The following is a 22223-nucleotide window of genomic DNA, read 5'->3' as shown; positions in this document are numbered from 1 at the left end:
GCGAAGACGCCATAATTTACCTCTACTTGGTGTATAGATTTCTGCATAATCATGTGTAGTATCACCATCTGTTGACGTGTTTGGCGTCGTTGGCAACACCACGAGGTTCTCTACAGCCGCCTGAAAAAGAAAACACAAAATTTAAAAACTAACCATAACGTTTTCGTCTACAGTGCAGCTATCGGACTAAATCCATTTAGATAAAAAGTTTAACATGTAAATAATGGCATTATAGTAATTCATTTACATGCTATTCACATTCTAGTGTTTAGTTAAGACACCAGATTAGCTTGTATGACTGATATTTGATGTCCGGAACAAACTGGTAGACAATAGACCATCCATATTGGAACATCCGTACTACTATTAATGAATGGAATGGTTATCTGATTTGAATAAACTCTGAATACAACACCACATGTGGCTTCTAAATGGTTATAGTAATGAATGCAATGACAACATGACGCCTATTGGTCACATTGGGTATACCTAATCCTGGTAGGGGTAACTTTTTTGCTGACGCGATATTGCGTCAGTGGGAGTCCGTTAGTCCAAAGTGCAGTTCATGGAATTTACCAGTCAAGGAGTGGCACATGCGTGAGTGCCGATGTATAGGTTGAGACGATGCTTCACTGTACTGCAGTGTACTAAAATAACATTAGTCTGTAGGTGTCATATACTCGGAAGGCCGTCAATATAACATTTTTAGGACGCTGATGTGGTTGCAGTGCGATTTTGCAGTGCGTCAGGAATGTTTGCTAAAGCGCGCGCGGATGGTTTTGAAGAAATCATGCTCTATCGCACCCGTAGCAGCTACAACGGCATCCTAAAGGCGCTAACGAGTAAATTTGACTGCTCTATTTATAATAAATGGAGGACAGTAATTGTTTTGTTATTAGATAGAATTAGGAACAGTGTGATAAGGGAAAAGTGTGGACTGGACGAAGATGTAGTGACAAAAATTGAGAAAGGTATGTTGAGATGGTTTGGACACGTGGAAATAATGAGTGAAAGAAGGCTGACAATGAGAGTGTATAAGGGAGAAGTAGAAGAGGGAGTGGGAAGGGGCAGACCTAGGCGGACTTTCTCTGATCAGATCGGGGAAATCCTGAAGAAAGACCAGGTTAAGAGCACCCTAAACCGGCGAGCGTGTATGAGGAATGCTATGATAGTAACGGAAGCGAAAGAGGTATGTCAGGATCTTAGCAAGTGGAAATCCGTGGTCTCTGCCTACCCTTCCGGGAAATAGGCGTGATTATATGTATGTATGTATTTTATTGTAGGTTTGTCAACTTTATGGGCTCTTGGCCTGAATTAAACGTTTTCACTATTATTATTAGTAATACTCTCGTTTAAAAACTCACTGCCAGATCATCGGCAAGTAGGCTGGCTGCCGTCCGCTCGTCGAGTGTACGGTTCATGGTGTTGACCACAGGCGGTGGGGTGGCGCTAGCGTGAGGGGTACCGATGGATTGGTTGCGTCGGTGCCGCACGGGGGTGCTGTAGTGAGGTTCCGATGAAGTTAGGGGTATCTGGAAGAATATGATACAATCAACAAAAGATAAAATAAGAAAGAAAACAATAAGAGTAAAACTACAGCAAAGATTCATGGGTTGTAATGGTTAGCAATTTTAATAACAAAACTTCCGTGAGACACAGACATATACGGAGTCTGCGCCGGTCCGTCACCGTAAACGAAAGCTCCTGATGACGCCCCTCGGTACGGAGTGAAACATGTCGAGCGTTTTCGACTTAAAATACGTGAGTGACCCGCTTTTAATATAGGTATTTAATATGGGTTGTAACGGAGTTGAAGCAGTCGCCGTGGTCGAATGGGCCGTGGCTAAAATAAAAACTGTGTTCAAGATTGCGCTGTACGGTGCCGCGTTTATCTTCACTAAAATTAAGAGGAAGCAGTTACGCATTTATTGTACATCAATATTATTCCAGCCTGGATCTCACAAGCCGTTTTCATAAAATTGTTTATTATTTTCACTTTTGTGACTTATGATACAAATTATTTAGCTTATTACAATTACAACTGTGTTTTACAACAGGTTACAGATATTCTTATCACCGTGCAATACTAGTTGTGCTATCAAATTAAAAGAAACACCAAACACCTGAGAAAGAAGTAACAGTAGGTATAGGTATTTAGACTATTTAGTTTATAAAAGTTCCAAAAACAAACCTAATCTCACATACACGACAAAAAACTAGATTTGTTATTGTGGGTACTTTCAACTAGTCTAAATTGCCACGAACTTTTGAGCTCTTCCACCAATAAAGGTGATTATTGTCCAAGCTTTTCCTTGCTCGTCTATTCGCCTTGCAAGCAAGCATTAACTATTGATAACAAATTTCTTACACTTACTTAAACGTATCACAATTAAAAAATATTACACAGCTAAGTGCATAAAATTAAACTTAGGGCATATACAATAAGTTTTACAGTGCATAGATAGAATATTGGGAAAAAAGGTAGAAACATTAAAGATATTTCTCAAATGAACCGAACAACTAAAGTGCATTAAAATATTGATTGATTATCTAAAAGACATTCCTAAATAAGTGCAAATAACCAGTGGCGTAACTAGGGGGGGGGGGCTGGGGGGGGCACGTGCCCCGGGCGCCGTCCAAGGGGGGGCGCCAAAATGGGCAAAAGACCTCCCATAGAAAATGGACCAGCCAAAATGTAGGAAACAGTCAAATTTTTTTTTCGCGACTTAGGGGTTAGTCTCATAGTAAAAATTGCTCAGTATAATCCCAAAACCTCCCTGGCAACGGAAATGCAGGTCCAAACCTTGACGTCCAAATAATAATTGTTCGTGGTATTTGCACTGATAACATGAAATAGCGATGGGGAAGTGACCCCATAAAATAATAGTAGAAATAACAAAAGAGGATTTTTGTAATAAATTACTAATTTGGAAGCTTTCCACCTCAGTTCTTTTGACCGGCGACTGACAAATTATGACGTATCACTTTTTTGACCTTTTAAAAAACGTTTCTAAAATAACCAAAAGTCCTTGAAATCGCTTGTATTTTTTATTTATTTAGGTAAGGGCAACATCTAAGCTTGCTTGGGCATGCTTGAACGTAAAAGTTTGTCTTTTTTTCCCAACTCAGCCAAGTGAGGATGCTGATTTTTTTTAGCAACTGCGCCGTTTGTGAAGGATTATGTTACAAAAGGAAATATTCAAAAAATTTCAATAGTTTTTTTTAATAAATAATTGCTTCACCCCGGAATTTCTCAACAAAAGTTAAAAGTAATAAAAATAAAAATCATAATTCGAAAACTACGAAAAGTCGGCTAACATATGTATTCTGATAGCCCACAGCGTGAGGAATCTAAAAAAAATTTTTGGACGGCAAGGTTTGGACCAACCTGTATAACACATGCCGTGCCAACATCGCCCGTTCTGTGATACTAGAATGCCGTGAAAAACCTGTGTCAGGTATTGAGAGCATTCTATCCAGAGTTTCGGTGTGGGATCGGGAGAATTTAGTCCAATTCAATCCCACCAAGGCTCAATTTTGGGCGTTTACCGCTAAGAAAACCTCATTTTTCAAGGCTCAACCCTTCCCATGTCAGGGAGTATTGGGAGCCTCGGTGTTGACATCTCCATCAGTGACGTCCAATAATTTCGTAGCCACCTTGCTGGGTAGGCTGCGCTCGTATCCAAAAAACTCGGTGTGCTCAATAAAGGGAGGCGATACTTTACTCTGGGGCAGACAGATCCATAGGCGTACCCACGGTGGAGCAAGGTGGGGCAGTTGTCCCACCCTGGTCTCTGACCATAAGCTAAGAATCTCTGTTTCAACCGTACCCTATTACAACGTCCCCAGCCTCCCCTACTTCTGCCCCACCCCTTAAAAATGCTGCGTACGACCATGGACAGATCCCATATAATGAGTACTGCTGTCACCTTTGGGCAAGAGCACCTAGATGCCACTTTGGTCCCTTCTAATCAGTCCAAAGGCGCGCTATGAATAGTCTACGATCCCAAACTTACAAGTGATATTGAATCTTCAAGTCTAAGGAGATCTCCAAAGAAGTGTATAAGTTTTAAAATGGTCGGCAACGCGCATGTAACGCCCCTGGAGTGTAGACGTCCATAGGATGCGGTGACCGCTTACCATCAGGTGAGTCGTAAGCTTGTTAGCCACCGATGGACAAAAAAACACTTATTTGTCTAAATCAAAAGTAAACTTTAATAAGTAAAAAGTAACCCTTTCGTTACTTTATTTCGGGTTGGGGGGGGGGGGCGCAAATTTGATGCCTGCCCCGGGCGCCATATCCTCTAGCTACGCCACTGCAAATAACAACTATAATTGAATTAGTATGTGAAAGTATAGGTACGAGAAAACACCTAAATTAAATTAAAACCATTCTGTTTAATACGCTAATTCTAAAAGGGTTATCTTCTCATAACTACTATAAACATCGAAACATTGAGATGCATCCAGATCTGACAAACGCACCACTAGTAGGCCATTCGTTAATTCCTCGCGCACAGTGCATTAGGGTCGGGTGGGGTGAATATAAAACACGGGTAAAAATAAGACTGTTTTTAACACTCAAAAACTAGTCTTATTTTTACCCATGTTTTATATTTACCCCACCTGACCTTACCCCAAATCTGGATGCACCTTAAGGAAATTAGAACACAACATAGAGACAGACAGCCAACTACGGACTACCTGTGGCCCCTCGAGGCTCTCTGATCTCCGCCTATTGGCAGCGATTAGGCTGGATGTGGCTCGGGGCGAGCCTTCTTCAGTCCTGACCTCGAGGGACAGACTCGCTCGAGTGGGGAGGAACTGGGGGTAAGGGAATAATGCTAAAGAATATAACTAGGCTGATGAAATGTTACTGAGTAAAAAAATATTTGTTGTTATGTAATATCTGGCTTTTAATAGTCCAATTTTTTTTTAATTAGTACTTATTTTATATTTGAAATAAATATCTATTATATTATTCCTATTGGCTTAGGTCAGGGGTCACCAAATGGCCTGTTTTATTTTTTTGCTTATTTAATAAACTCAAGGAGAAACGGACCGCGATGCAATGGTCATTTTATTTTAAGAACCGGACCCCTGAAGAAACTAACTGGTGGCCCCTGGCTTACGTATTTATTATTTCAATATAGTCATTTAAAGTATTTTAATATTTTAAAGTGTTACAGTGTTTGTTCGCAAATGCTCAAAGTTCATAAGTTAGTACATTACATCTGGGAGATCTGGGGACTTTTTAATGAATTCATTTTTGTTTTAGTTAATGCAAAAATGATTAGCAAAATAAATGTAGAAATGACCAAGTGCTGACTTCGATTAGAAATGTTGAGAACAGCATCTACATGGCCAATGTCGAAGAAATATCCACTTATTTGTTCATTCATATATTCATATTTATTTATTCATATAACAATTAACATTGTGTTTGAAATTCTATTATAAATATATTATTATATTATATATTATAGCCTTTTCTTCCATACTCCTTTTAGTTTATCTATGTTTATCTTAGTTATTTTGTTTATTTGTATGGATCCCTCTCTGGGTGAAGGCCTCCTCCAGTTTCTTAGTTCCATTACTTCCATTGTCTTGTTGTTATTGTTGATGCATTTTTTATTTAAAAACTGGAGGGTTTTGGTCGTTATCCCCACGGGGACCAGCCGGCTTGGGGAATATTATTTTGTTTTGTTTGTTTGATAGCTCTGTATTAATATTTGGTTTTATTGTTGTTTTCCGGTGGCCGGGGTTTATTCGTTTTTTGACTGAGCGTGGAATGTGTGGGTGATTTTGGTTTGTTTGGCAGGCTGGTTGATTTTGTCTCGCTTCTCAGGGTTACTAAACTTGCTTGGGGGAGTTGAGGGAGGTGAAGATGGTAACCTTTTCCTTTTCTCCGTTTGATGTTCATTTTTTTCTTTTATTATAAGCTTGTCTTGTTTCAGGATAGCATATTTTCCTGCCTCTCGCGCTTCTATCAATTTTGGTATAAGTGCCTTTCTTATTTCCAGGGTTTCTTTTGTAAAATCTTCAGTTATTTTTAAGTTTTTTGGGTATGATTTTCTGTTTCTGAGTAATTCCGTCTTTCGCCATTCCAATGTGAGCGTTATTTTAATTGGTCTGTCTTTTTTCTCAGTCTTTTTTCCTAACCTTTCAACTTTACTAACTTCCCACTTGTCCCACTCGTTGTTCTCTGTGCCTTCCTGATTTTTGTCCGAGCTGTTCAGTACTTCCAGAACCATTTCCAAAAGTTCGGTTTTATTGTTTTCTTTTTCTTCTATTCCATGAATAATAACGTTATTCTTTTTCGATTCTGCTTCTAGGTTCTTTATTTTGGATTTCAGTATTGTGTTCTCGGCTTTCAGTTTCTCAGTTTCCTGTGTAATTGTTGTTAACTTGGCCTCAATTGTTGTCGTGATTGTATTTTGAACCGTTTGGTTTATTGCATCAGTTTGTTTTTGGAATTCTTCCTTCATTTTGTTCCATAGCGAATTAATCTGCTTTTCCATGTTGCTTTGTGTGTTGGTTTATTTGCAGTAACAAAACGTTTATCGTTTGGATGAAACGGAACGTAAATTATTTATTTTGTGCTGACAACCCTGGTCCCCGCCACTTGACCTCCGGTTTATGTTATGTCTATTTTGACGTTTTAGTTTTGAGGTTATGTTCTATAATTTTTCTTTATAGGTTTTGATCGTAATCTTTGCGTATGGGACTGATATTTTCACTTGGTTTCTTTTGTGAGGACTTTCTAAGAGGTATTGTTTGTTGTTTGGTGATTTTTGCTTTGTTTACACTGAGAATGCAATTATTTTTTACGGAGACCACTGACACTCGACTTCACTGTTAGAGCACCGGAACCGGATACATATTATAAATAACTTAACCTAATTAAATATTTACCCTAATTAATTAATTATTTTATTTTACCTAATTAATTTAACCTAATTAAATATTTACATTAAATTATTAAAATTAGATCTTACATAATAATCCATGCTCATTATTTTAATTTGTACAGTTGTATACCCAACATACAGCGGCGGTATCTGTATAAGAGTTCTTCAGAAATAAAACAAGAAAGGGCACTCACTGCACGGCTACCCTGCGTAGCAATATGGTTCCTGAGCAGCTCCAGCTGTTGGTTACAGCGATGGTTCTGCTCCCGGAGCTGCTGGTTCTGCTGCTCCAGCTCCTTCAGCTTGTTGGTGACCCACTCCTTGATGCGCGCCGCCTTCGCCTCCACCTGCTTCGCGTCTTGGAGCCGCAGCTGCTTCTGGAAGAGGGGAGAATTTGAATAATAGTAAAAGACATTTATTAAAAACAAATTCATCATTTGATATATACCAGTCGCTTTTCGGTGAAGGAAAACATCCTGAGGAAACCGGACTAATCCCAATACGGGCCTAGTTTACCCTCTGGGTTGAAAGGTCAGATGGCAGTCGCTTTCGTAAAAACTAGTGCCCACGCCAATTTTATTTATATTTATTTATATAGCCCTTTATTCTGAACATATTTGTTGATTTTAGTAGTAATTTTACTTTTGAATATTTATATGAAGTCTCTTAGTTCAGTGTGCCTGTCGGCAAAGGCCCACGCCAATTACTGGGATTAGTTGCCAAGCGGACCCCAGGCTCCCATGAGCCGTGGCAAAATGCCGGGACAATGTGAGGAAGATGATGATTAAAAAAAATTGCACATATAATACATTGGGGGCTGGCACAGGAGGCTGGCTCAACTGGTCTTGCCTGGAAAGAGCTGGAAGTTGCCGCTCAAGATCGCGACAAATGGAAGTTTCTTCTGCAAGCCCTATGTCCCTAATGAGGGATAACAGGAATGCATCATCATAATACATAATAATTCTTACAAACTAATTGAAACGGAAAGTGGCTCTTCTAATGTCTGCGCCAGAAGGCCTCGGGGCACAGCGGCTCTAAGGACTTCAAGCAACTAACACTGTTATTCTGCCAACACAATTGATTAATGAGTATAGCTAGATGAAAGCTAAATAAAACATTGTATTGTGTATTTTTAAAGACCCAACTAATTAGAAATAAAAATAAAAGTAATTAAAACACTGGTTCTTATGGTTTTTAAATGAAAATCAGCATAGAGGCAAAACTACTCCAACAAGAAAATATATTAGATTTTACGATAAAGTCCAAGTTTTTAAAGAAATATACTTAAGTAACTACAAATATAACTTATTTATGTACACTGATATTATAAATAAAAGCTATAAAACAGATAGGTACTCGAAGAAAAAACGTAAAAGTTTTCATCGCTCTACCTCCATGTTTAATGAACGCTCAAACACGAATAAAAAGAGCTTTTCTTTATGAATTGTGGACACGACTCGATGTTATACTCCTGCCACCCACGCGATGCACATTGTAATAAATTTATTATACACATTTTCATTCATAAATTTACAGAAAACGAAACAATAAACATCGCTAACATAAGCTCCATTTTGACGTCACGTCTGTCAGTGTCTTAGTGACGTTTACGTAGGTAGCTTTTTTTTTATCGCTGCGTTTTGTTATTGCGTTTCATAGACAAGACATTCTAAACTCCGTCTAGAGGATTCCTAGTCTATGTTGCGTTTTGTAAGTACCGGATGTGACCAAATGTTACGATATTTTCGACGCTTTCATAAAATCATCGTATAGTTAGTCAAACCAATTTGTCAGTAAATAGGAACAAAAAAACTATACTCATCCTTTTTTTTAGGTGCTAGTACTAGTGTAAGACAACCATAGTATGATTCTCTCTGTCTATGTTTGAAATGAGACAGTCCTTTGACAAACTATAATTAATATTTATTTTATGAAACAAAGTACAACCGTGCGCTATTTTAATGTATACTTGGTCAAGCAGATCTTGTCAGTAGAAAAAGGCGGCAAATTTGAAAAATGTAGGAGCGAAGTAATGTAATGTATTTCGCGCCTTTTTTACTGACAAGATTTGCTTGACCAGCTATACTTTACCTGTTCCTCGATCTGTCCTTCGAGTCGAGTGATGGCTTTGGGCGCTCCGTCAGCGCCCGCCGGCCACTCGCAAAGCCGCTGCTCCATGGCGCGGACCTGAAACAAGTAGAATACAGTTGGTCAAACCAATTTGTCAGTCAGTAAGAACCAGGAAAAACTATATTCATCCTTTTCTTTTGGGTGTTAGTACTAGTGTAAGACAAAGATAGTATAATTCTCTCTGTCTATGTTTGAAATGAGACAGTCCTTTGACAAACTATATAGCATTTTTATTGTCATGCCTTATAGGCACTTGCCGTGTCGAATAGGATCTCGACGGCGCAAAGAAAACGAAGGGTTTAAACAAATTATTATTATTTATTATATTTAAGTACCTAGTTTCTTTACATCAAATTAAGGGATACTTATGTCGAACGAAACCATAACTGCGTTGCGCCAGCTCACTTTTCGTGGTTTGTTATTGCGTGCCGTCAGTGCGTCACTTTCGTGTGCTATATCGAGGAAAGAGATGTACCCAAGTACCTATTGGTATTATACTCGACAGCAAACCACGGAGTGACGAAATCAAGACACAAGACTTTATAGTACATTATTGTCGAGGTTCGGAAGTAGCTACTTGCAGGCTGAGGATTCGTTTTAAACGGACGACCTTGGGAGTCCGTTTAATTGAATCCGAAGCCAGCAAGTAGCCTTCCAGCCGAGTCATATATAGTGCTTTTCTCAAAAATGGTGCAAGAAATAGAAATATTTTACAGAACTTACAGAAGCAACGTTCTAATTTTCCATTAATTTTCACAGAAAAAAATACAACCATTAAAAAAATTAGCTTGCCGCCTTTAAAAAAAAAAGAAGTGTATTTTTCTGCTGAAAATACGCCAACCTATTTGAGACACCTAAATAGTCGCGGTACCAACATTAAGCCTGTAACAGACTATCGCACCGCACCGCGACCTTGGAGCGTCGCACCCATAAGTGAGAGCGAGAGAGAGATATCTGTTTCTCGCTCTCACTTATGGGTGCGACGCTCCAAGGTCGCGGTGCGGTGCGATAGTCTGTTATAGGCTTTATAATAATAAGTGCTGATCATCTGTTTGGCTGTTTAAGGGACCTATGCCTTCATTTGATATGGCCATTTGAAGTTTTAAAAAGTTTTGAACTCGTTAAATAATGGAATTTGTATGCGACATTGCAGTCCCGAAATCGAGACTGCAATGTTTTTAACTTTTTAATTTTTTGAATGACCATAAACTACGCACTTCGCGACCTATTTTTTAACCGGCAACGTCGACTTTGCCGTCCATTTTTGAGAAAAAGACCTTTATTAGGTAAATACACCATGTTATATCTTCAATTGTACAAATACTACCTATCAAAAAACATTCTCACACTCAAATGACTTCATTTGAACTAAATCCAATTCGATCGTAGAAGACCCTGGCCCTGGAGACTGTGCAATGTAATAAGACCTGTTTGTCCTTTTTGAACTAATATTCCGCATTGCAACATCAACATAGTTGAAACGGTATTTAGACACTGCGACACAATTCATACCTAGATTAACCGCAACCTGCTATAGGATTACTGTGGCATACCTAAAACTATGCAACGTGAGATAACGGTACTGAGTAAGTATTTCGAAACCAGGTGCTATTCCTATTAGAAAGTTACGAAGTAAAGCTTTCAAATTGAAGCTGTAAAAATCTTTCGTTTAGATATTATACTAAAGAAGTAAAGTATTATAGCGTAATTCACTCGAAAGTGCTGCTACAAAATTCCTAATTGGAAAAAGGTGAATTCAATAATAATTAATGAAAAAAGAGAGGCAAGGCATTACATAGTACCTACAGTACCTACCCATTTAGTGAATTTGTATTTTGAATAGAAAACATGGGAATTGCTTTGGCAAGAAACTGTTACACTAAAATGAATACAAACAAAATCCTCTAGTCATTGGAATTGGGCTTCAAAAAATGAAATAAACCCTAAATAAATTACCATTTAGGGTCATTTAGATGCAAATTACCGGCTCATGGTGAAAACAGTGCGGGGGTACGTGGCGGATGGATTAATCAATCGTGAGGGATTAGAGCAAGGCCCCGAATTGAAATACCCGAGCTGTTCTGTATAGGATTAACACAGTATCGCGTATCATGTTGTACGGGTATGTTACACGTTTAATTGTAACTTTATTTGGGTTGCTGGATAATTAGGAGCATTTGAAAGGGGTTTTAAAACTTTTAAATTAGCTAAAGCTCTGAAGTCTTTAGCTATGCGGGCGTTGCAAAGGTCTCAAAGAGCTAAAGTTCCATAAAATATACATAGAGTCTGTTCGGAAAGAGAAGAGTCGTGGAATGTATTGGGCCATTTGGGCCCCATACATTCCACGACTCTTCTCTTTCCGAACAGACTCTAGCTAATTTCCCCTCCATAATCTGATTCAGAAGGAGTATATTATGTTTCAAATGTATTTAGTGTATTTACTGCCTGTACGGCTACCATCAGTTTGTCACTGACATAAACGCCGTCGTAGCTGATAGCGTAAATGTCAGTTTTGACACTGTCAGTGACTCATGATACGGGCTCTGATCCTTAGTGGACAATCTGTTCCAAGTTTATAGTTGTAATAAAGTATAAACACAAAAGCCATACTTTAGAAACTATTGGTATGCCAAAAAGTTCGAACTGAAACTTTGTCATAAAAACTTAACCCATTAGGAATCGGAGCATAGGAACAGTTACAAACTTTGAAAAATAGTTCTTCTAACAAACCCCGCATATTAAGCACTTAGGGAAACTTTGTGTTTTGTATTGTTGTTTCGAGGACCTTATGGAAATTATAACTTATTTATTCGATTGCTGGAGACTACCCGAACTGATCCTTTAAAATAACTTGCTAATAGGTAATTTATTTATTATTTATTAATTTGAAATACAGCATTACAGTCAAGACCAAAACACTGTATACATTAGATTAGATTATAAAACAGGTAAGATATTCACAATATTTAGGAAAATCAGATCACATCAGTCACATCACAATCAACTTTCATCCATCACCTCACAGTACCGCAGGCACATCTGATACACAACCATCCATCGACTTGCAAAAGTTGCAAACATATCACATACTGATGCCCATGATAAAAGTGAGTTCAGTAGCCTTAGAGACCGCACAGCTGGTGAGTTTTTATGTGCTACAGTGCGTGTAATTCGGAGTTCGGACTGCCAAAAGGTTGAGACTTCGCGGTCTCATGAAATTTTTGGGCACAAATGGAACAGCGAGTACAACTCTTCCTACCAACTCAGGATAATAATAAAGTTGGTATAGTCTCATTGTCCACCCAAACTCCAATCCATAGACCGGTATAATGCCTGCTGAGACCGGTTCATGGGTGTTTATTGTAGCACCTGTGAACGGGTCCCAGCTGACGTTCTACATGACATTAAAGCTCTCCAAAGGGCCTCTACGTGTTGGATCTATATCCCCACGCAAGCCTATCAAAAGACCGGGATTTATAGGCCCGTAAAGTCCAAAGTTGGTATCATACCGTGAGCTTTTACATGTACATAAACTACAGCATGGTTCGCAATAGCTGATATTACAATACAAACTATTGCATTGATTTGTGTTTGGGTTCCCTCCACTGCAGGCATTTTTTTCCGAACTCAATTTAGTTTTACTGCACACAACAGAAATTCTGCAGAAAACAGGGGGCACAACTCCGCAAACTGGAACCCAATAAGCAATAAAATAAATTAATTAAAAATTAAAAAACACGACTGCAGTTTAAAAGCGAACTGAAAAGCTAAAAATAATTTTTGTTATGTTAGCTACTCAACTTAATAAATGTAAAATAGAATATAAGTGTTCAGTCAGGGTCATAAACAGCAAACGGAAAAGTTTAGGCTCATTTAGGATAGTGACGGTACCTGATATTTTATTTCGATTGCAGTCGGGGACCTGTGAATGGGAAAATTTCAATATACAGTCGTGTTTTTTTTTAGGATAGTGACTGTACCTGTATATTTTATTTCGATTGCAGTCGGGGACCTTGATATATTGAAATTTTCCCATTCACAGGTCCCCGACTGCAATCGAAATAAAATATCAGGTACCGTCACTATCCTAAATGAGCCTAAACTTTTCCGTTTGCTGTTTATGACCCTGACTGAACACTTATATTCTATTTTACATTTATTAAGTTGAGTAGCTAACATAACAAAAATTATTTTTAGCTTTTCAGTTCGCTTTTAAACTGCAGTCGTGTTTTTTAATTTTTAATTAATTTATTTTATTTTATACATTTTAGTGACCATACAAACCAACCACATTTTTTATGATTTAAGGCAATTTAGTTGCTTCAAGGAGCTTTCATCATGTTGAACTTTGATATGTTAGCATAAAACGTGCTTAAAAACGTAAATAGGTCGGACCCAAAAACCAGACGTATTGAAAAGTGCTATGGCTTAATATCTCTGCAAATACTTATGTATTTCCTATTAGTTGGCTTTCGGCCTTCGCAATTAAGATACTTGGGGAAGCTGCAGAAAGCGTGCACCTTTCTTACGCTCCGGGCCTTCGGCCCTACGCGAAGCTCGGCCTTCGGCCTTCGCAATTAACATACTTGGGAAAGCTACAGAAAGCATGCACCTTTCTTACGTTCCGGGCCTTCGGCCCTACGCAAAGCTAGGCCTTCGGCCTTCGCGATTAAGAAACTTGGGGAAGCTACAGAAAGCGTGCACATTTCTTACGCTCCGGGCCTTCGGCCCTACGCGAAGTTCGGCCTTCGGCCTTGTCAATTAAGATACTTGGGGAAGCAGCAAAAACCGTGAACCTTTCTTACGCTCCGAACCTTCGGCCCTACGCGAAGCTCGGCCTTCGGCCTTCGCAATTAAGATACTTGGGGAAGCTGCAGAGAGCGTTCACCTTTCTTAGGCTCCGGGCCTTCGGCCCTACGCGAAGTTCGGCCTTCGGCCTTCGCAATTAAGAAACTTGGGAAAGCTACAGAAAGCGTGCAACTTTCTTACGCTCCGGGCCTTCGGCCCTACGCGAAGCTCGGCTTTCGGCCTTCGCAATTAAGATACTTGGGAAAACTGCAAAAACCGTGCACCTTTCTGACGCTCCGGGCCTTCGGCCTTACGCGAAGCTCGGCCTTCGGACTTCTCAATTAATTGGGGAAGCTGCAGAGAGCATGCACCTTTCTTACGCTCCGGGCCTTCGGCCCTACGCGAAGCTCCGCCTTCGGCCTTCGCAATTAAGAAACTTGGGGATGCTGCAGAAAACGTGCACCTTTCTTACGTTCCGGGCCTTCGGCCCTACGCGAAGCTCGGCCTTCGGCCTTAACAGTTAAGATACTTGGGGAAGCTGCAAAGAGCGTTCACCTTTCTTACGCTCCGGGCCTTCGGCCCTACGCGAAGCTCGGCCTTCGGTCTTCGCAATTAAGGAACTTGGGAAAGCTACAGAAAGCGTTCACCTTTCTTACGCTCCGGGCCTTCGGCCCTACGCCGAGCTCGGCTTTCGGCCTTCGCAATTAAGATACTTGGGGAAACTGCAAAATCCGTGCACCTTTCTGACGCTCGGGGCCTTCGGCCTTACGCGAAGCTCGGCCTTCGGCCTTCGCAATTAAGATACTTAGGGAAGCTGCAGAGAGCGTGCACCTTTCTTACGCTCCGGGCCTTCGGCCCTACGCGAAGTTCGTCCTTCGGCCTTCGCAATTAAGAAACTTAAATTGGGGAAGCTGCAGAAAACGTGCACCTTTCTTACGCTTCGGGCCTTCGGCCCTACGCGAAGCTCGGCCTTCGGCCTTCGCAATTATGATACTTGGGGAAGCTGCAGAGAGCGTTCACCTTTCTTACGCTCCGGGCCTTCGGCCCTACGCGAAGCTCGGCCTTCGGCCTTCGCAATTAAGATACTTGGCGAAATTGCAAAAACCGTGCACCTTTCTGACTAGGGATTGCTCCCGGTACTGAGTTTGTATGGCGAGAACCGGGAATTCCCGGGAATTATTTCTGACACTCTGGGCCTTCAACCCTACGCGGAGCTCGGCTTTCGACCTTTGCAATTTGAATACTTGGGGATGTTGCAGGAAACGCACATCTGTCGTACGCTCCCGGCCGTCATCCCTACGTGGAGCTCGGCCTTCGGTCTGACACTTTCACACTTTGTTCCGTCAAAGTCGGTGCAGATTTATAATATCTGAAGACGGACTCTACAATCTTAGTCTCTCTACAAAGAACTTATTTACACTTTTCTATTCCCTTAGCGCAATTTAGAACATATTGGCTTGGTTTCAAAACAAGCAAAATATGATTCATATAATACTCGTACCTATGTATAATTGTTTTTTAATGATCAGCGGTCAAACCACTTCCTTTTAATATCCCAACAACAATAGGATACTTGGTTTTATGAGATTAGCTTTTCTTAACATATTTTGTGAATTCTTACTTTCTCGAAAGTAGATTGAAACCCTCATATTGTATATATATTATTGATCGTCTTTCAAAGCGCTTCATTTTGATGCCCTACTCGATGGGTTTGCAAGATATTTTTTTCTTAAAGTTGCGCAAGGTGGCGTATTTAGTCCGCCATATTGTTTTTATAATGACGTCATATAGCCTATGTCACCCGGGATGACGTAAGGATTCTAATGATATATCATACATCTAAATCGGTTCAGGCATTTAGCTGCTAGGGTGGAACAAAGAAACTTACATACCCACAAACATGAACGCTGAAAACAATACACTCCTTTTTTTGGGCAGTCGTGTAAAAAGCCATAAATCCGCAAGGCGACTCTGTGACAGCAATATAACACAAGATATCACATAACACCATAAACCCCACGTCTAAGGCTGGCCAAGTGGCCACGTCTTACCACTGGTTTCGTAAGCTCTCATAAGTGGCTATCTTTAGCAAAGCGTAATATGATTGTAATATCCGTAACAGTTACCTATGCACAAATATTGGTTGTCCTGAATTTCGGATTCCCTTGCAAATTGCAATCTTAATGTGATTAGTATATCTATTAGATTAGAATATCTGTTTACCCGCCTTTTACCTACTTCTATTACCCGTTTTTTCTCGTGTGCTAAATAAATGTTAAAAATATGTGGTTTTCTATTAGAGAAGGGTCATTATGCTTCATGTGCAATAAGGACCATTCTATCAGAATTTCTGACGGAATTTCAGATTTAAAAGGTCCATATTGCACTTGAAGCATAAGGACCCTTCTTTGTGGAAAGCCACATATTTTTAAAATTAAGTCACATATAACATTTCTTAAGATTCGCCTAGGTAGTGACCTTATTGATAAAAGTGCAAGCTGTTTATTTTGACTTGCAGATAATGCAGCCCGAAGGCACTTGAGAAGAAATATTGGCTGTCGCTCTTTGGCAGGTTTACAGGCAATCTTTACATTCTTTACACAAGTACCTACCTATGTTTCCTTGAGCGTGGGTATAAAACACGTGGACTGATTTAACGACCTAGTAAAGTCAGGGCAATGACCTGTGCAAATAAAATCGTGTTTATATTTAAACTATGACTACCTACAGCAACGACATAACTAAGAGGATTTTGTTAACCTAACGAGACAATAACATTGCCATAAACATGGAAGCGCTTTAAAAAAGACACCGTAGGGAAAAATTCAAGTTTTTATTGAGCCCGAAATTGCCTCGCCGTGCCGCCATTTTGGTCGGGCAATGCTGGTTTCGTGCGATAAGCTGAAATGTTCTTTTTCCAAATCCTAGTTTCATAATCCCTGTTGCTAAAATAAAACAGATGGACCGCGGGCCAGTAACAGCAGAAGTAAATTTTAAGCTTAAACTTAACCACAAAATTAGTTGTGCCATGACATGACCAAACATAATATGAGCCATTTAAGAACAAAGGAAGGATAACCCAGGAATAGCACACATTAATCACATAAGCCGTAATTTGCCTGACTCATGGTACGAACTACGAGGGGACGCCACTAATATCGAGAGTATTCCAGAACTTTCTAAATCCGGTAATGCTTAGGACAAGGAAAATAAACTACAACTCGTGCTCGCAGAAAGAAAAACGAGTAAACTGAACTCATCAAAAGTTGAGCACAAACATAAGGGGCTTATGGGGTGACATATGAGGTTAGATTGAGAACTGCGGGCGCCTTTCATTTAGAGGAAGAGTTTGGTCTACACAAACTTATGTATAAAAGCCCACAAGGCCATACTACTCGACTAAGCTAACCAATACCTTACATGGCTTACATTGTTTTTCATCTTTTTTGTCTTATCCCATGCCGAGGTTGTCACTTTACAATTCGGTTAGAGGGACCAATATTGTACAGACAGCATCAGCAACTTTTGGCGCGTTGTTTCATCCGCCACTATTGATGCTGACTGTACCTAATAGAATAATGTGACAAATAGCCATATACTTATTTGTATGGACACATTTATAGCGCTGTTTTCTTTCACCAAACAAAGCTTAAGAATACCATATTTGCCTTAAAATCAACTTCATTAAGCTGCCATTCATAAATTGCATTTGCACTCAGCGGTCAAGTGTAAATAGCGTGTAGGAGGAACATGCGAGCTCGTTCATTACTAAGCCATCTCTAATTAAACCGTCGACAGCGACGAATTGTTCCGTAACAAACTTCCTTGTTTATTTACTACAACATGGCAGTTCATTACAATTTTACTAATGCTTACCGGAGAAGGAAGCAATAAAGATACGAAAATAGTAAGACGGAATGTTTATTTTTATATATTTTTACTTATCTGAACGCTTGTGGAAGTATTTCTGAATTGAGAGTTAATATTTTGAGTGAAAACACTGAAAACTATGATTCGCTTTGTTAATTTGAGTTTTCGAATTAACTCATTAATTACTGAACGCATCCGTAATCCGTAAGCGTCGGCATGTTGGGTGCCGGATGTGAGGTCGCAGAACTTCATTTATTTTTATTTTTTTATTTATTTAAAAATTTAATTCGGGCAACAAGGCCCATATTACAAATACCTTACAGACTAACATACATATGCATTTTATAAACTTCAAACGAAACACTAGTTATTTAGTCGACAAAACGGCGTGACGTGGCGTGGCTCTGGTGGTGTACTCATTAAATACCTATTGCAGAATATATATATATATCTATAATTTAAATCCCAATAGGTTAAATATTAAACAAATATTTTCCACCATTTCACAAACTACCTTCCCTAATTCTCTGCACCACACATACATATATTTTATCCATCTGTCAAGAGTTGCCGACATTCAAATACAATCAAATACGAACTCTGACTAAGCACTAAGTTTATGTGCTAAGATCCTTACCATACCTACACACATCCTGCTGATTTATTTTACCTTGCACGGTCCAGTTTGCAAGCAACTTTTGATATTCAAATCCAGACTAAGTAATTCTTTTGTAACCCGTTCAATGGCCATTAAACAAGTGAGCCACTACGAGAGCCCTCAACAGTTTGTTTCTCTCGCCTTAACGCAATCAATCTAAATGTTTACAAGCGACGCGTTCCATTTGGCGCTGGAAATAGATCAAAGTGACGAGGCCCAATCGGAAGCATTCTTTAACAGCACTGGCGATTATGGAGTTAACTAAATGGAACGCGATTAGAAAGATGGACATAGGGATTGGTTCGGATACAAAATCTCTCTTATGGCATGTTTCGTTAATATTGCACGAAAACTTAAAGATTTTGATTAAATAAACGCGATTAGAAAGATGGACATAGGGATTGGTTCGGATACAAACTCTCTCATGGCACGTTTCGTTAATATTGCACATAAACTTAAAGATTTTGATTAAATAAACGCGATTAGAAAGATGGACATAGGGATTGGTTCGGATACAAAATCTCTCGCATGGCACGTTTCGTTAATATTGCACGTAAACTTAAAGATTTTGATTAAATAAACGTGATTAGAAAGATGGACATAGGGATTGGTGAGGATACAAAATCTCTCTCATGACACATTTCGTTAATATTGCACGTAAACTTAAAGATTTTGATTAAATAAACGCGATTAGAAAGATGGACATAGGGATTGGTGAGGATACAAAATCTCTCTCATGACACATTTCGTTAATATTGCACATAAACTTAAAGATTTTGATTAAATAAACGCGATTAGAAAGATGGACATAGGGATTGGTTCGGATACAAAATCTCTGTCATAGCACGTTTCGTTAATATTCCACATAAACTTGAAGATTTCATTACTTGATTTCATTATTTGATTTTATTACTTCAATGATCTAAGTCAGATTATAATCAGTCCTTATTTGTCAATCTTAACCGCCTGGAACCGGCGATTCGCTCCATTTGGCGCCAAAAACGGATCAAAGTACGCACGCGAGACATCCGGACTGTGCGGTATTTGGGTTAGGCCGAATTAATTCACTCTTTCGCCGTTCAGAATTTTCGAAGTTCGAAGTTTAGAAATTTTGGGTGCAATTTATCTGTTTTTATTTTTCGACGCGTGTTCGACGACATGTGTCCATGCAGCATACCAAAGTTCACTCGAACATTTTATTCGGGCATTTTCCAAAGAGGTAATTCTCCATTGTCCTACCTACCTTTGTCGATAGTGTGTTACATAAAGAAGAGCACTGTCGAAAATGAGTGTCTTTTGTGTACGTTTTCTAAATTTATATACTTCACGCACGCTCTACCTTAATATCCTGAGATCCTGACACGTGTCCTTTCAATAAGTACTTTTCATTAGTTTTCGTAATATTAAAATATGTTTAATAAGGGGTACTGTATAGTTATTGAAATCGTTAGTTACTCTAGATTATATAAGACTTACTCCAAAAAAATCTACTTGGATTTAATTAAGGTCATAAGGGTAGCCACTTCGAAAAACCCTACACTACCTTCAACGTCAATAACTTGGAATTAGGTGTTCGGACCCAAATATGACCCAATCGGATAAACGAGATAAAGGTCATGATATGTAGGTAGGTTTATCTCAGAGTTAGGTTTATTGGATCAGCAGTTGTGACCTATAGGTTTTCTTGTTACTTTAATATTACTGTATGTGCCTTCTAGTAAGTTCGATAATAATTGTTACTACCTACCTACTGGTAACAATAATCAAATTAACATGGCAAGTTTCAACATTATCTAGTCTCAATATCAATGTTGCTGATGGCCCTGTTCCTGTATCAGCAACACGCCTAATTGACTATCGGAGAACATATAATTATATTAATTACCAGTAGTTAAGTTTAGTATACCATCTTTGAGACATTTCTCTAACTAAACCATTGTTTATTGAAATTGATATAACTTTATTTCGAACTTGACGTCCATAGGGTTATTACTCATTAGGTTACTTAGGTAGGGTCAGGTTAGGTTGTGGAACCTAATTATTAATAGACAAAGAACAGTACTTAAAAAAAAATCGAAAATGTAAAGTAGGTATATGTATGTATCCCAGGTATCTACAATAAGTAGCAACACAAATCAGCAACCTAACCCGCCACATATTCTAATTGCATCCCGGCTCAAGTTCTAATTAAGTTTCCGTCTCCGGATACTTAGCTGTATTCTAACCAGTAAGCGTGAGGAGGCTTTGTCGTGACTATTATTATAATTATTATATTTTACATACAAAATGAATGCTAATTACTGTAAGACGGTTATTTCTAGTATATAGGTACTTAATTAAGTCAAAGATCTTAATACTTCCTTTTAGGTCATATATTATTATATGACACTGATACAATGCACACAATTATTAAATTGTACAACGGGACTTAATCGCGTATCTAAATTTTTAAGATTTACCTCCGACGTTACGAGGACGGCGTTGTCCCCGTGGTCTCGGAGAAGACTGGCTTAAGTTGACATCAGCATCTTTTAACCGCGCGAGTTTTTCGAACTACCCGCCCTTGGTCTTGTTGCGGTCTTGGTGTTTGTGCGGGTAGTTCGAAAAACTCGCGCGGTTAGAAGATGCTGATGTCAATTTAAGCCAGTCTTCTCCGAGACCACGGGGACAACGTCGTCCTCGAAACGTCGGAGGTAAATCTTAAAAATTTAGATACGCGATTAAGTCCCGTTGTACAATTTAATAATGTGTAAAAATCGTGAAAGTTTAAATCAGTGCAATGCACACAAATTTAACTGTGACTCTAGTTAAAAGTGGTCCAACAGGTACAAAGCCACATAATAGAAGAAGGATAAGAGTTATCTATCTATACATTGTATAAAACAAAGTCTGTCTGTTTGTTTGTTCGCAGTAAACTCAAATTCTACTAAACGGATTTTCATCCGGTTTTCACCTATCAATAGAGTGATTCTTGAGAAAGGTTTAGGTGTAGTATAATTTGTTAAGGTTTACTCGTGCGAAGCCGGGGCGGACTGCTAATATTCCTACATATAAGAATGACACATAGTCCGTCATTATTCACACAAATCGGAGAAGCTGGTGGTAGATTGTGTAGATGGCAAAACAGTGCCGTGGCAAGTATCATATCAGTGGGTGGACCAGGTTACATGCCTACTTACTGCAATCACAACACGACCCCTCTATGAAGAAAGCACTTTCTTAGTGGTCGTGGGACAGGAAGGACAGGATGGAATGAAAACGGCTGGTGAGAGACGTAACCAAAAGCCTTCAAGACCGTCACGAGCGTAATGAAGACAAATTTGGATGAATATTTCACGGATGCGAATGTTATTTCAAGAATATTTTTAAGAATTGTCCAGTTTTTAAATAATTTCCTTACCCCCAAAATAATTAAACCAGCGTGTAGTTAATTTTTGTTTGTGTCAAAAACAGTCATGTTTCGTTGACAGGCCGATTCTCTATTTGACTTGAATACGTAGTAAGTAATTAGCTGAGTTTCAGTGCTCGACAGCGTTGTCGCAACTTTTTGCAAAATTTGTCAACTAAACAGATTCCGATTTTTGTCTAGATTTGAAATTATTTAACTGTTTTTAATACCTACGACGACGGTCATAAAAGTATGATGTCTTGCACGACATGGCAAACAGTTACCGTAGCGTATGGACGCCTGCAAGCATGAAATATATCAACTCATTTTTACAGGTTTAGTAAAGAAACAGCGTCAACACCTCCTACACTTTGTCAGTTTATTATGCTTTAATGTAATGACACCAAGTCTTATTATAAAATATTGCCCCAGTATTCATATTAAAGTCAGATTTCAATTTGAAATTGGGTCATGACCT

At 39.1% G+C, this 22223-nt stretch overlaps 1 protein-coding gene across 1 annotated transcript in view; it reads right to left on the bottom strand.

Annotated features, from left to right (window-relative positions):
• LOC134653446 (uncharacterized protein CG43867) overlaps window positions 1–22223 on the bottom strand; it is a 447433-nt gene that overhangs the window by 40208 nt on the left and 385002 nt on the right. Inside the window, exons 7-11 of the mRNA XM_063508812.1 lie at window positions 9003–9098; window positions 7106–7288; window positions 4705–4824; window positions 1365–1532; window positions 21–120 (exon numbers count right to left, since the gene is read on the bottom strand). Coding sequence (XP_063364882.1) covers window positions 21–120; window positions 1365–1532; window positions 4705–4824; window positions 7106–7288; window positions 9003–9098 — 667 coding nt within the window. The remainder of the gene's footprint in view (window positions 1–20; window positions 121–1364; window positions 1533–4704; window positions 4825–7105; window positions 7289–9002; window positions 9099–22223) is intronic.

This window comes from Cydia amplana, chromosome 13 (assembly GCF_948474715.1).
Source record: "Cydia amplana chromosome 13, ilCydAmpl1.1, whole genome shotgun sequence".
Taxonomy (NCBI): Eukaryota; Metazoa; Arthropoda; class Insecta; order Lepidoptera; family Tortricidae; genus Cydia; species Cydia amplana.
Note: the sequence above shows the minus strand (reverse complement) of the source record. Positions and strands in the feature narration are given on the sequence as shown.